Source organism: Cebus imitator, unplaced genomic scaffold (genome assembly GCF_001604975.1).
Source record: "Cebus imitator isolate Cc_AM_T3 unplaced genomic scaffold, Cebus_imitator-1.0 Scaffold82, whole genome shotgun sequence".
NCBI classification, from domain to species: domain Eukaryota; kingdom Metazoa; phylum Chordata; class Mammalia; order Primates; family Cebidae; genus Cebus; species Cebus imitator.
The window spans coordinates 4,410,405-4,423,293 of NW_016107397.1; the positions used below are offsets into that span (position 1 = coordinate 4,410,405).

A 12,889-nucleotide genomic window follows, 5' to 3' on the forward strand; every position below is an offset into this window, starting at 1 on the left:
AACAAGCAAAGCTTAATAATCAAATAAGAATACTTACATGTCTTCTAAATAATATTGAACACCTATCATTTACAACCATAGATTGAAATACTATTGGTAATCACTATGTTTTACTTGCCAGGTTGCCACAAACACACCTAATATCTGATAGTGTCAATTAAAATGTCTATGATTGGAAGATAACACACTGGAAGTCGCACATCACCACAAAACTGAATCCACACATTTGTACAAATTGCAAGTGTGTCCGGCGTACAGCAGCATTCTGCCTTCTCTAGAATACACACTTGAATTCTTTGTCACAATTCACTTTACATGGCATTGCAATAGAGTCCTCTCACTCTTTATTTTGTTAATTTTAATGGTTTTTCATTTCTTCTGGCCGAACTGTTTGCAATTAGAATGCAAATTATAGATAATACTCCATTATTTGTGGATGTGACATCCTCTGATTATCCCATTCCACTCCATTGTCATCTACAAAGTTCACACTTGAGAATTGCAGTCAAATTACAAAATTACAAAAGAAAAATTACAAAAAAAAAAAAAATCACAAAATGTTTTCAGAAAGTTTCCAAATTTGCGTTGGGCAATATTCAAAGCCATCTTGGACTACCTGAGGCCTGGAGGTCACAAGTTGCACAAGCTTGAATTAAACCAATAGAACAATTTAAGGATAATCTGTACCTTTACTATGTTTAGTCTTTCATTCCATAAATATACTATGCCTCTCCATTTCTTTAGGTTTTATTTCTTTCCTCAACAAATTGTAGTTTTCAGCATAGAGATCCTGTACATCTTTTGTTAGATTTACACCTGAAGTATTTCGTTTTTGTTGGAGTAAATGTAAATGATATTGTTTTTCTTATATTTTCAGATATTAAGTGTTATGTAGAAATGTAAATAATTTGGGGCATATCCTACAGCCTTGCAGAGCTCACTTATTAGTTCTAGAAATCTTTTTGTATATTCCTTGACATTTTACACATTGACAATTATGTCACCTGAAAATAATGACAATTCTATTATTTTCTTTCCAATCTGTATGCTTTTTATTTCTTTTTCTTGTTTATTGTATTAAGACATCCAGTATGCTCTTCAGGAACAATGCTGAGAGTGGGCATTTTTTAAAATTGTTCCCCCCCCTTTTTTTTTCATCCTCAAAGAGAAACTCTCAGCAAGAATAATTGTTCCTGATCTTGGAAAAAAACATTCAGTCCTTCATCATTAAATGTGATGTAGCTAAACGGTTTTTTTATAGATTGTCATTATTAAGTGAAGAAACTGTCTCTGTCTTCCTAGTTTATTGAGATTTTATCATGAGTGCTGGAAGTATACATTTTAAAACAAAACATAGTTGTGGAAGATAAAAGAAATTTCCAAGCATGCTGGCTTGATAGGCCAGCCCCAAGTTGGGAAAAAGAATTACCTCTTTCTTTTTTCCTTCTACTTATGAAATAAAAAATTAAGAGAAAACAATTTTTTTTAAGAGAAAACAATTTGCATGGAATTGCATTATTCCTTGAAAACAGGTTCCTAAAATATTACCTACTTTTGAAAAAAAGATCACGACATCATGGCATCCCCTTTTCAAGTTGCCCATGTATTAAAGATTGTGTATTAAAGACAGAGCTGGTCTGAGGCAACATACAGTCTGCCAAGGCCACCTGCCTATCTGTCATCAATCCTTTTCTACTCTGCACACTCCTGGGGAAGTACTAGGTCTTGTTCTGTCTACTCCATTGGAAGAACAGTTCCCTACCATGTGGAGCATTTGCACTTAAAAGGAGACTGAGATATAGAGGCTGGAGATCATACCAGATGGCTGGGTCTCCCCACTTCCACCCCTGCCCCACATATACTCAGAAGAGGCTAGGCATTTAGGATCTCTATTGAGCATCTTGAATATGGCCTGCCATATCATATACAGTTACTAAATATTGGTTAAATAAGTCATGTCTGTTCAATATATTTTGTACAATCATAAAGAGCTCCACAACTAATGTGAGACAAAATGTTTCTGCTTTGAACTCTAGCCTTTTGGCCCAGTAGGACTCATGAAAAGTGCCATCTCTTTAAGTCAGGATGATGAATGGAAGAGAATACGATCATTGCTGTCTCCAACCTTCACCAGTGGAAAACTCAAGGAGGTATGAAAATAACATGTGTTTCCAATTAGAAATATAAAGAATGAATTTGGGGACAGGTAGAAAGTAAGATCACAGTCCCTTTCCAAGGGGTTGTCCACTGAGTTTGAGCTTCCTAAAAATGGTCTTTTATCTTTATGTACAGAAAAGACATCACAAAATTTGTTATAAAAATGTAACTTACTGCTCCATGCTGGGGAAAGCCATGTCCTCCTAGTACTTGAGTCTGCATATTTAACTACAGGTAGTAATCTGTTTTGTGCTTAGATGTTCCCCATCATTGCCCAGTATGGAGATGTGTTGGTGAGAAACCTGAGGCGGGAAGCAGAGAAAGGCAAGCCTGTCACCATGAAAGAGTAAGTAGGAGCACAGCCATGGGGTTCTGAGTTATTATGGGCCCCTCCAGCTGCCTGCCATGGAACTGATATTCCCACTGTTGCGTTGCTCCAGTGATGAGACAAAAGCAGGGCAGTGTCGCAACTCCAAAGAGCCACCTAAGAGGGAGTGGCTCCCATAAGGAGGCAAGTCAACCAGAAAAAAAGGCCTTCTCTCTGATGCACAGGAGCCAGGATTTACTTACCTGTTAACTTGGCACCATAAATATTCTGGGAGATTAAATATATACTTTAGAAATTTAAAAAACATGATTGTATCAATGTTTTGAGTGTAGTGGATATGGAAGTGTGAGTAAGAAAGCATTTGGTACTTGTTGACTTGCATTGGGTAGGCTGAGAAAGTTACAGTGGGGAACTTGGAACAATTTTAATCCCTTCATGGTTTTTCTGAGGATATCAGCAAACCATAAAATATTAAACCTTCGCACCTCTTCCTTTCTCTCCAATCTCAAAAGAGAAAGGATGCTAGAAACCTATGTGTAGGGCAACCCTATTATTAGCTGTCTACATTGGTATTTGCTTGAATTGTTCAACAACAGGTGTAATTTGAGCCTATCCTTGGGACCATCACTCAGCTGTGGGATTCCCCAAATAAATGTTGGAGAGATCTATTTTTTTTAACCAGAATATTCTTGGTTGTTATATTTTACAAAAATGATTCTGTTCTCAGAGCAACCTCAGGTCAGAGGAGCTGGGGATAGCAGGGTTTTCCAGAGCTATAGCAGGGAGTATAGAGAATAAAGGATTATATTTCTGGGAACTTAGAACAGGGTGTTGCTGTTTTGTAAAGTGCTGAGGAGGAATCAGTTCTGGGCATACAGTCTATAGTCAGACAATGTCACCTTTCTTGAATCCGTTAGGAAGAATTAATTATTCTACTCATGTCCTGTTGAAGCCCACTGCTTCCACATCTTGTATCATCCACTCTCAACACATGCTACTGTAGTTGTCTGATAATGGCTCTCTGTCTTCCTGCGATTGGGCTCCTCGACCTCAGAAGTGATAACTCAGCTTGGTGTCTCCATCACCCCTAGTGCAGGGTCACCTGCATCACCGGCACCCAATAACCACCTTTTAAAGGAGTGTGATGGGAGATGATTCAGCAGATAGTTCTGAAAGTCTGTGGCTCTTTACCTGTCTTGACTGGACATGTGGGTTTCCTGTTGCATGTATGCTGGAATAATGGTAAAGAGGTACTGATTTTAATTTTCCATGTCTTTCTCTACTCAGTATCTTTGGGGCCTACAGCATGGACGTGATCACTGGCACATCATTTGGAGTGAACATCGACTCTCTCAACAATCCAAAAGACCCCTTTGTGGAAAGTGTTAAGAAGTTCCTAAAATTTGATTTCCTTGATCCACTATTTCTCTCAACAAGTTTGTAGACTATTATTTCTTTATCTCTCTTTTTAAAAATAACTGCTTTGACATATAATTCACATATCATATAATTCATCCACTTAAAATGTGCAATCCCATTGTTTATAAGATACTCAAAAATATATGTGACCATTACTATTGTAAACTAAAACGTTTTTGTCAATCTAGAGTCCTCATACATTTTTTGTTATCAACAACCTGCCATAAACTCCATTGCCTTAAGCAACCATTTGGCTATTCTGGATACTTCATAGAAATAATATCACTGATTTTTCTCTGTTGTTTTTTATTCTCCATTTCATGAGCTTGTACTTTAGTCCTTGTTATTTTCTTCCTTTTGCTGGCTTTAGGTTTAGTTTGCTCTTCTTCTTTTAGTGTTTTGTGATGTAAATGGTAATTATCAATTTGAGATATTTTATTCTTTTATATTTAGGCATTACAGCCATCAATTTCCCTCTGAGCACTGCTTTGGCTACATCCCATGTTTTGACATATCATGTTTTCTTTTTGTTCATCTCAAAACAATTTCTTCTTGCCCTTTAGATTTCTGCTTTGACTCACTGGTCACTTAAAACTGTATTGTTTTAAGTTCCACAAATGTATGAGTTTCCCAAATTTATTTCCCTTATTGATTTCTGGTTTCATTCCATGGAATTTGATGTATATATGCCGTGTTATTTCCATCTTGACTATTATTTCCTAAACATCATTATTAATTTAAGCAGCACATTATGGCCTGATTAAACCAAAAACTCTAGTCCAACACATAAAGGCTAAGAGGGCAGGGAATTTAATTCTGTGTCTTTGGACACTCCTAAGATGAAGAAGGTACCATTGATCTCACTGCTGTAGTGGTGGTTTCTATGGATAGACCTGCCCTTGCTTAGTCACTGGCCTGAAAGAGGGGCAAACATGATCAAAGGAATGGGTTCCAGCTGAGAACCTGATGTTCTTATTCTTATTACTGGTAGAGAAAATTATAATTGCTCCAGGTAAATTTTGCATTTTCACTACGATTTTCTTTTGTTTTTCCCACAGTACTCTTTCCATTCCTTATCCCTGTTTTTGAAGCATTAAATTTCTCTCTGTTTCCAAAAGATGCTATAAATTTTTTAAAGAAATCTGTAAACAGAATGAAAAAAAGTCGCCTCAACGATAAACAAAAGGTAAAATCTGGTGGTGGTTAAATGACAGTGTTTAGTTTTTGATAAATTTAGATTTTATATATATGGTAGTGTATGCATCTATATTTTTAAAAAATAAAGAAAGAGAACTTATGTTTAGAACAAGAGAAGTATTTGGTAGAAATGAAGAAGGAGATTGGGGAAGGAGATGAGAATAAGTCAGAGAGATAGCATTTAAAATTTGATACCAGGCTCAACAATTAGTATGTCATAACATAAATAGTACTGAGATACAACTTTACTACTTCGCTTCCCTTCAATACATTGCCAAAGGACAACAATTCCTGTTTGAAAATATATTTTACTGGTATTATGCTTTCCTCACATCACAAATTGGTAAAGAATGATTTCAAATCCAAGCCTGTTATTTTACTTATTCTTCAATGAAAGGCCCTATCAGGCTACCTGCTGACTGCTGACATGTAGTGTGTGGTAAATTTGAGTGCTTCGCAGCCTGGAATGAACAGGGGTCTTCTCTGAGAATTGCAGTTGCAATGCTGGCTAACTCACCTTTGCCTTCATGAACCCTAGAGGCCAGCTGAAGGATGTCTGCAGTTCAGGGAGGTAGGACCAGGTAACTCAGGTGTCAACGAAGATTGTATAGAGTCTGAGAATGTTGGAGTATTTGAAAACCTTCCCCAAAATTGCTACTGATGAGCTCTGGGAATGTCAGGAGATTAATCTATGTGGACATTGCTGAGGAAGAAGGTAGAAGAATAAAAGATCCAGGGCTCCCTCCTGGGTAAGTAGTTATGACCACAGATGGAACTGGCAACTCTTTGGCCAGGAAGTTGTGTCCAAAAGGCAGAGAAGGTGAGCAACAGGGAAGGCAAGAACCAAAAAGCAATTGGACATGATAGCTAGATTGGTTTCAGTAAAACATCCTTCTTTCCAAGGATTTGGATGAATGTTTTTGTTCAGTGCTGACTCGAGCAACACCATCAGACTTCTGGTCTTCAAGAAACCACAGGGAAGTTAAAGGAGAGAAGTCAAAAAGGAAAGTTGAATACTGCACTATGGATTTACTTCCAGCTGCATGAGTCACTTTCTGTCAATGAAATTTCTCTTTTGGCTTCTAGCACAGAGTAGATTTCCTTCAGCTGATGATTGACTCCCAGAATTCAAAAGAAACTGCATCCCACAAAGGTAACCAAGGAGTGCTTCTGGGGGCTACTGGTGGGGACATTAAGAGGGAAGGGAGGTCCTTGCTCTGAAAATGTGCAGGAAGTATTCCAGGAAGATGAGAATTTCTGCCACAGAGCAGAACAACACACATTTATATGTTGTAAATGGTAGCTGGAGGCACTTTCCAGAAGCCCACAGGTACAGCCATGTTCCAGGCTTGAAATAACGCTTGGTGGACAGTCAGTGGTTTGTGGATCACCTACATGAGATCAAATGCCGGTTCTCGGCCTCCTCAAGATCCACTGAGTGAGAACCTCTACTTGGAAATTTATATCAAACATCCCAATCAGGAGGCACACTGTCCCAGTAAGGGTGATTTCAACTGGCAGTACTTGATGAAAGCGTGTTTGCCAGGTTAATTTACTGCAAAGTGTTATTATTCGCTTTGAAATGGATAAGTAGTTAATGGGGGAAACCTCTGAGACCATGTAAATCTTGTCGTCAATCTTTTACCTACCAGTTTTATGACCCACAGATGGTTTTGACTGAAACCATTATTACTAAGACAGTGGCAAAATGATAACCATGGTCAATTTCAAGCTACCAAGATTTGGCAACCATCTCACAAAATTCCCGAATATGTAACAACTGGTTCTAGAAAGCAGGACTGGGTTGACTCCAGTTTATCACTTTAAACATGTCCATGTCTACATCTACTTCTATCTGTCTGTCTGTCTGTCTATCTATCTATCTATCTATCATCTATCTATCCATAATCTATTAATTAATCTTCTACCTATCTCAATAAACCTTGCTATGATAAAGGAAATAGTCTATCATTTCACTGTTCCACATGCAAATCACTAGACACAAATTTCAACACAGTATAATGGGGTTCAATATAACTGAATAAAAAAATTGGATGGCTGAATTTACCCACAGTACCATACAGAAATCCTCACTGGTAAATCACAACTCTGTAGAACTTTCTCATTCTCATTTAATATTGTGTTTGGTTGTGAATTACATGGTTGCAGCAGGCACTACATTTATTTCTGTGTTCCACGTCTCTAAAGGTCCTAATCAAGTCCTCATCAAACAGACTAGTGATGGACCATCTTGAGCTTCTCTCAGAAGAAATATCAAGAGGGAGGCCAACCTGTAATCATAAGAACTTCTGCTATTTTAATGCCATTCATAAGACTACAGTCAATCACCATGCTTCTGGCTTTTTGTCTATCTCCGCAGTTTTGTATATCCTGAGATAGTCCATTTTGAGAACTGTACCCTAGATCTTGTACTGCCTGATGCCTCTCAAATATGTAATCCATGCTGCTCAAGTGAGCTTGTGCACATAAATCACCACATCTCCTGAAAGTTTGGATTTTGATTCAGTAGTTCAACAGTGGGGTTTGAGATTCTGCATCTCTAATAAGCTCCCAGATGTGGCTGGTGCTGCTGGTCCATAAAACACAGTTTGAGTAGCAAGAGGTGATCTGTAGCTCAATATTTGTCCTTCAAGTTCCTTCAAACATACATAGAGAAAAGGTCCTAAGTATTGCTAATTTTCTCAAAGTTTGTCAAGCTATATTGTAGAAAACAAATTTTTCTTGGGGAAAACTTTACCCCATATTTACTTACAGATAAAGTACTTTTAGGAGTATTCAAGGAACACTCCCATAATGCCGAGTATGTTAGACAGAAATGCTCTCTCTGGAAATTACAGAGCAGTGCTGGTGCTGGGATGCCACAAGGAGGAGGAGATGGCCCACAGTCATGTAGACCATGGGAAATCATGGATTAAAATGATTTTGCCTCATTCTGGCTCTGTAAGGTACACATCAGAATGAAAACCACCCCCAATGTGACTCTGAATTGCTTTTCCATTTTTTCCTCTTGGGATTGGAGAGCTTCACTTAACTAAGCTGTGATGTTGTACATTGGCCTGATTTATGTAAAATGTCTTTCCTCTCCTTTCAGCTCTGTCTGATCTGGAGCTCGTGGCCCAATCAATTATCTTCATTTTTGCTGGATATGAAACCACCAGCAGTGTTCTTTCCTTCACCATATATGAATTGGCCACTCACCCTGATGTCCAGCAGAAACTGCAGGAGGAAATTGATGTAGTTTTGCCCAATAAGGTGAGTGGATGACCCCTGGAGATGAAGGGAAGAGGTGAAGCCTTAGCAAGAATGCCTCCTCCCCACTTCCCAGGAGAATTTTCGTAAGCATAATCATGATTCTTTCACTGACACTATGTAGGAAGGCTCTGAGGGGAAAAAAGGGGAGAAACATAGGGAATGGTTGTGATTGGCAGATTTATAAGATCTTTGTAAAACAGTGCTGGCCCTGGTTCATCTGCTTTCTGTTACCACAATAATGCTAAGTTAAAAACATCCAAAAACCTCAGTGGCATCCAACAATAAGGATTTGTTGCTCACATATCTGGATAGTGAGCTCTGCTGACATTGGCAGGACTGGCTCTGGTCTGGCTGTGGTCTGACAGAGCTTGGTCCTGAGTGTGCTGCATAGACTGACTCAGCTCTGCCCGATACCTGTCTCATGTTCCAGTCAGGTAGCCACTGGCGAAGACGCCAAGCTAGGAACCAGGGTATCTGGCTCCTGAGGTTGTTGGAGTTCAGGGGAGCCATTAGCTTCCCTGAGAGGACATTTCTCCAGGTTCATGGTCTATCACTCTCTCAAAAATGAGAGAGGAGACTACAGCACAGTGTGCTCATAAAGTGAAATACTGGACTTAAAAAGTTGTGGTAGAAAGTGATTTATTTAGATAAAGAGGAAAAGGGGAAGGAGAGAGGAAGAAACAGCTAGCTCTCATACTTAGTGAGAGAAAGAAAAGCCGCTCTCACACTGAGTGAGAAGGGTTCCCAGAGGGAGAAAACCAGAGAAGGAAAACTCCCCTCACACTGAGTGAGAGAATACAGAAAGATGGAATCCAGGAGAGGAAAGACAGCTTCCACACTGGGTGGAAGGGGACCCCAGAGGGGAAATCCAGGAGGGGAAAGAGAGCTCCCACTATGTGGCACGGAGTTTCAGAGAGCAGGAAATCCGGTGTGGGTGAAGGAGCATGGGAATTTATCCTGGGAGAAATTCCCACCTCCCCAAGTTCCTCTGTCCAATGAAAGGAGTTCCTTTAAACTTCTGCTGGGGTGATTGACCCTTAGTTTCTTCCCCTGCCCATGAAATTTAAACATAAACTGTTAAATCTTCTGGATGGAGAGAGATGAGAGGGGGACATGGCGCTGGGAAGCTCTTGCAGCCACCACCCCCAGCCTATCCTCAAGTTTTTAATGGAGTTTTTATATAATATAGTGTTTATATCATATATATATATATATATATATAAAAGAGTTGCCAAGTGGGACTTTGCCACCAATAATCCTTGTGTAGAAGAGATCTGCTCTTTTCCCTGTTTTTCTTTCTTGGTACAGATGTGTGACCTCTTTTTGAAAGGTGACAGTGTCTTTGGTGTATTTTATTTGGTGGTAATGGTCACAGCCTATTAATCACATTTCTTCCCATGAGAAAGAAAAATTACTACATGGTCATGCTAAGGATTTCAGTCCCTGGGGTGGGGTTGGTCCTGAATATCTCCTACGTTCATAACTCTTCCACACATCTCGGTCGGTCACTGAGCACATCAATGGGCATGACAGTTACTAAAATGGTTTACAAATGCTACAATCATTTACCAGTATGAGTTATTCTCTAGAGCTTGTAACACTTCAGTAATACTGCATGCACTGAGTTGAAAGTTAATTCAAAATCTCAGTTTATCCAAATCTGTTTCATTCTTCCCAGGCACCTGCCACCTATGATGCCGTGGTACAGATGGAGTACCTTGACATGGTGGTGAATGAAACGCTCAGATTATATCCAATTACTATTAGACTTGAGAGGGTCTGCAAGAAAGATGTTGAAATAAATGGAGTGTTCATTCCCAAAGGGGCACTGGTGGTGATTCCAACCTACACTCTTCACTATGACCCAAAGTACTGGACAGAGCCTAAGGAGTTCCGCCCTGAAAGGTATGAGGCTCCAGGGAAAATGGACCTCACCCTGAACCAGGCTGTTTCAAGCATATTCTGCCTCTCTTAATCTACATGACAACTGTGTGGTTGTACAATCATTTGCTTGTAAGTCTTGTTATCCCAAAAAAGTGGTAACTGTCAAACTTTACAAACCACAGACAAGAAAAAAATGAAAATACAGCCATCCACAGTCCCAACACATTAAATTGAAGATAATCAATTAAGTCTCTGTGGGCATTTTTCTATGCCTATATAGACTTTTAAAAACTAGAATGGTATCACTTTTTATTTGAATTGCTGCTTACTTTATTTAACAGGAAACCATCCACTGACCTACATTACTGTAAGTGTGTGTGTGTGTGTGTGTGTGTGTGTGTGTATATATATGTGTGTATATATATACACACACACACACACACACATACACACGCATACACAATATGTGTGTGTGTATGTGTGTGTGTACATATATATATATATATATATACACACACACACATATTGCATATGCCATAAACCATTTAACCATGATGTTAGTTCAGGTGTATAGGCATTTTATTCCTTGCAGTTTTTTCTATGCTGTGCCCTTTAGCTCTCTGAATTTAACAGCAACTTTAAAAGACTCTTACACATTCCATTTTCTTTCAACATTGCTTGCTGTTTCCTCCATGGTAATTATAAAAGTGCAGGCTGAGGTCCTGAGAAGTCCTCACCCCTAATGGATTAAACCACTTCATTGAGTACACAAGACAGCACAGGTCCTCCTGGTTCTGTCTGTGGCAGTCCTGTGCCAGCTCCCTTATACTCTCAGTAGACATCTCATACACTCCTCCTTGGAGGTGTCTTGAGCATACTCTTCTGGGAATTCAGGGACAAGGTCAGGCTTTGGGCACAGTTGGCACTCTAGATATAGTTGGTGTTTTCCCATTATTCTATTATTAAGCAAAATTTAGAATGAAATGTTTAGGGTACTGGCTAGTGATTCAGGATGCTTGGGAGCTAGACTTTCATTGGCCCCTACCTCCAAGTTTGTTGATGGCAGGGACCTTGTCTTGTTGGCCATGGTGTCCCTAGTGCTAGCATAGAGTCTGCACATAATACTTTGTTCACAGAGTAAGTCAGAGCTGACCAAGTTCTGTTTTCTGGAGTAGAGGACTTCTCTATTTCCTACAAGCTCAGTACTTCCACCTGCTGTGGCTGCACTAATACAAAATCAGGGACCGCTCGCTGTATTTCACTTTGAATCATTCAGTCACCAAACAGATAGTGCTTGCCATGTGTCAGGAACTTGGCCAGGCAAGGAGAAATCCATATGATTTATATAAATGCAAATCATATAATTTTTATAAATCCAAATCATATGATTTATATGAATCTAAATCATATATATCATCTAAATCATACATATCATCTAAATCATATATGTCATCTAGATCAAACTTGCTCTAATCAGAGATCTTCAGAACTTCTCCTTCAAATCTTGTAAAGAAACACAGGTCAGAACACTTTCTGTATGTTTTGTGTTCTAAATGAAGTGGCTTAAACCATTAGGAATGAGGACTTCTCAGGACCTCAGGAACTCATATATAATCATATGATCTAGATTTATATAAATATAAATTTATATATACAGTACACTTTCTGTATGTTTGTGTCCTCAATGAATTGGCTTAAACCATTAGGGATGAGGACTTCTCAGGACCTCAGGACTTCATATATAATCATATGATTTAGATTTATATAAATGGATTTATACAAATTTATATAAATCTAAATCATATTATATATATAAATTTCTATAAATCTAAATCATAAGATTAATATAACTCTATTTATATAAATCTAAATCATATATATATCTAAATCATATATATATCTAAATCATGATTATCTAAATGTAAATCATATATATCATCTAAATCATATGATTTAGATTTACCTAAATAAATAAATCATAATTATAAATAAATTTAAATAATATTTAAATCATGATTATCTAAATGTAATCATATATAAATCTAAATCATATGATTTAGATGAATATATGATTTAGATTTAGATAATCATGATTTAGATTTACATAAATGGATTTATCTAAATCATATGATTTAGATAAATCCATAAGATATATATGTGTGTGTGTACAAATATATATATATATATATATATATATATATGAATGTCTGACATATACACAAGTGTACTCTATAGACACCAGCCTATAGAATAGTTTTCATTATCTCCATGTATCTATCACTGGTCCCAACAGCCATCAAACCATGTTAGCTGCCCCATCCAAATGCCACCACCACTCTCCTCCTGACTATCATTTTATTTTGAAGCAAAGCCTGTAAATATTTCAGAATGTTCTCCAAAATATAAAGACTCCTGTAAAAATATATGACAAAAATGTTATTACTTTCCTCAAATCAACATTTTTTCCTTTCTATAATCAAATATTTAGAAATCAAATTTGAATAAAACACGGGTCCATCTTGAAAGAATTTATAGCCTAGTGGAACAGATAAAGGAAAGCAGTGATAACCCTACAGTAGGGTAGCATCACATGCCCATGTAAATTATTCGACTTAAACTATTCTATGAGGA

At 38.0% G+C, this 12,889-nt stretch overlaps 1 protein-coding gene across 2 annotated transcripts in view; it reads left to right on the forward strand.

The window, feature by feature from the left end:
- CYP3A5 (cytochrome P450 family 3 subfamily A member 5) overlaps positions 1–12,889 on the forward strand; it is a 91,798-nt gene that overhangs the window by 26,617 nt on the left and 52,292 nt on the right. Inside the window, exons 4-10 of one of the 2 annotated variants that reach the window (XM_017533659.2) lie at positions 2,037–2,150; positions 2,415–2,503; positions 3,773–3,921; positions 4,963–5,090; positions 6,188–6,254; positions 8,214–8,374; positions 10,053–10,279. In XM_017533659.2, coding sequence (XP_017389148.2) covers positions 2,037–2,150; positions 2,415–2,503; positions 3,773–3,921; positions 4,963–5,090; positions 6,188–6,254; positions 8,214–8,374; positions 10,053–10,279 — 935 coding nt within the window. The remainder of the gene's footprint in view (positions 1–2,036; positions 2,151–2,414; positions 2,504–3,772; positions 3,922–4,962; positions 5,091–6,187; positions 6,255–8,213; positions 8,375–10,052; positions 10,280–12,889) is intronic. The other variant, XM_037740328.1, reaches the window with a different exon arrangement.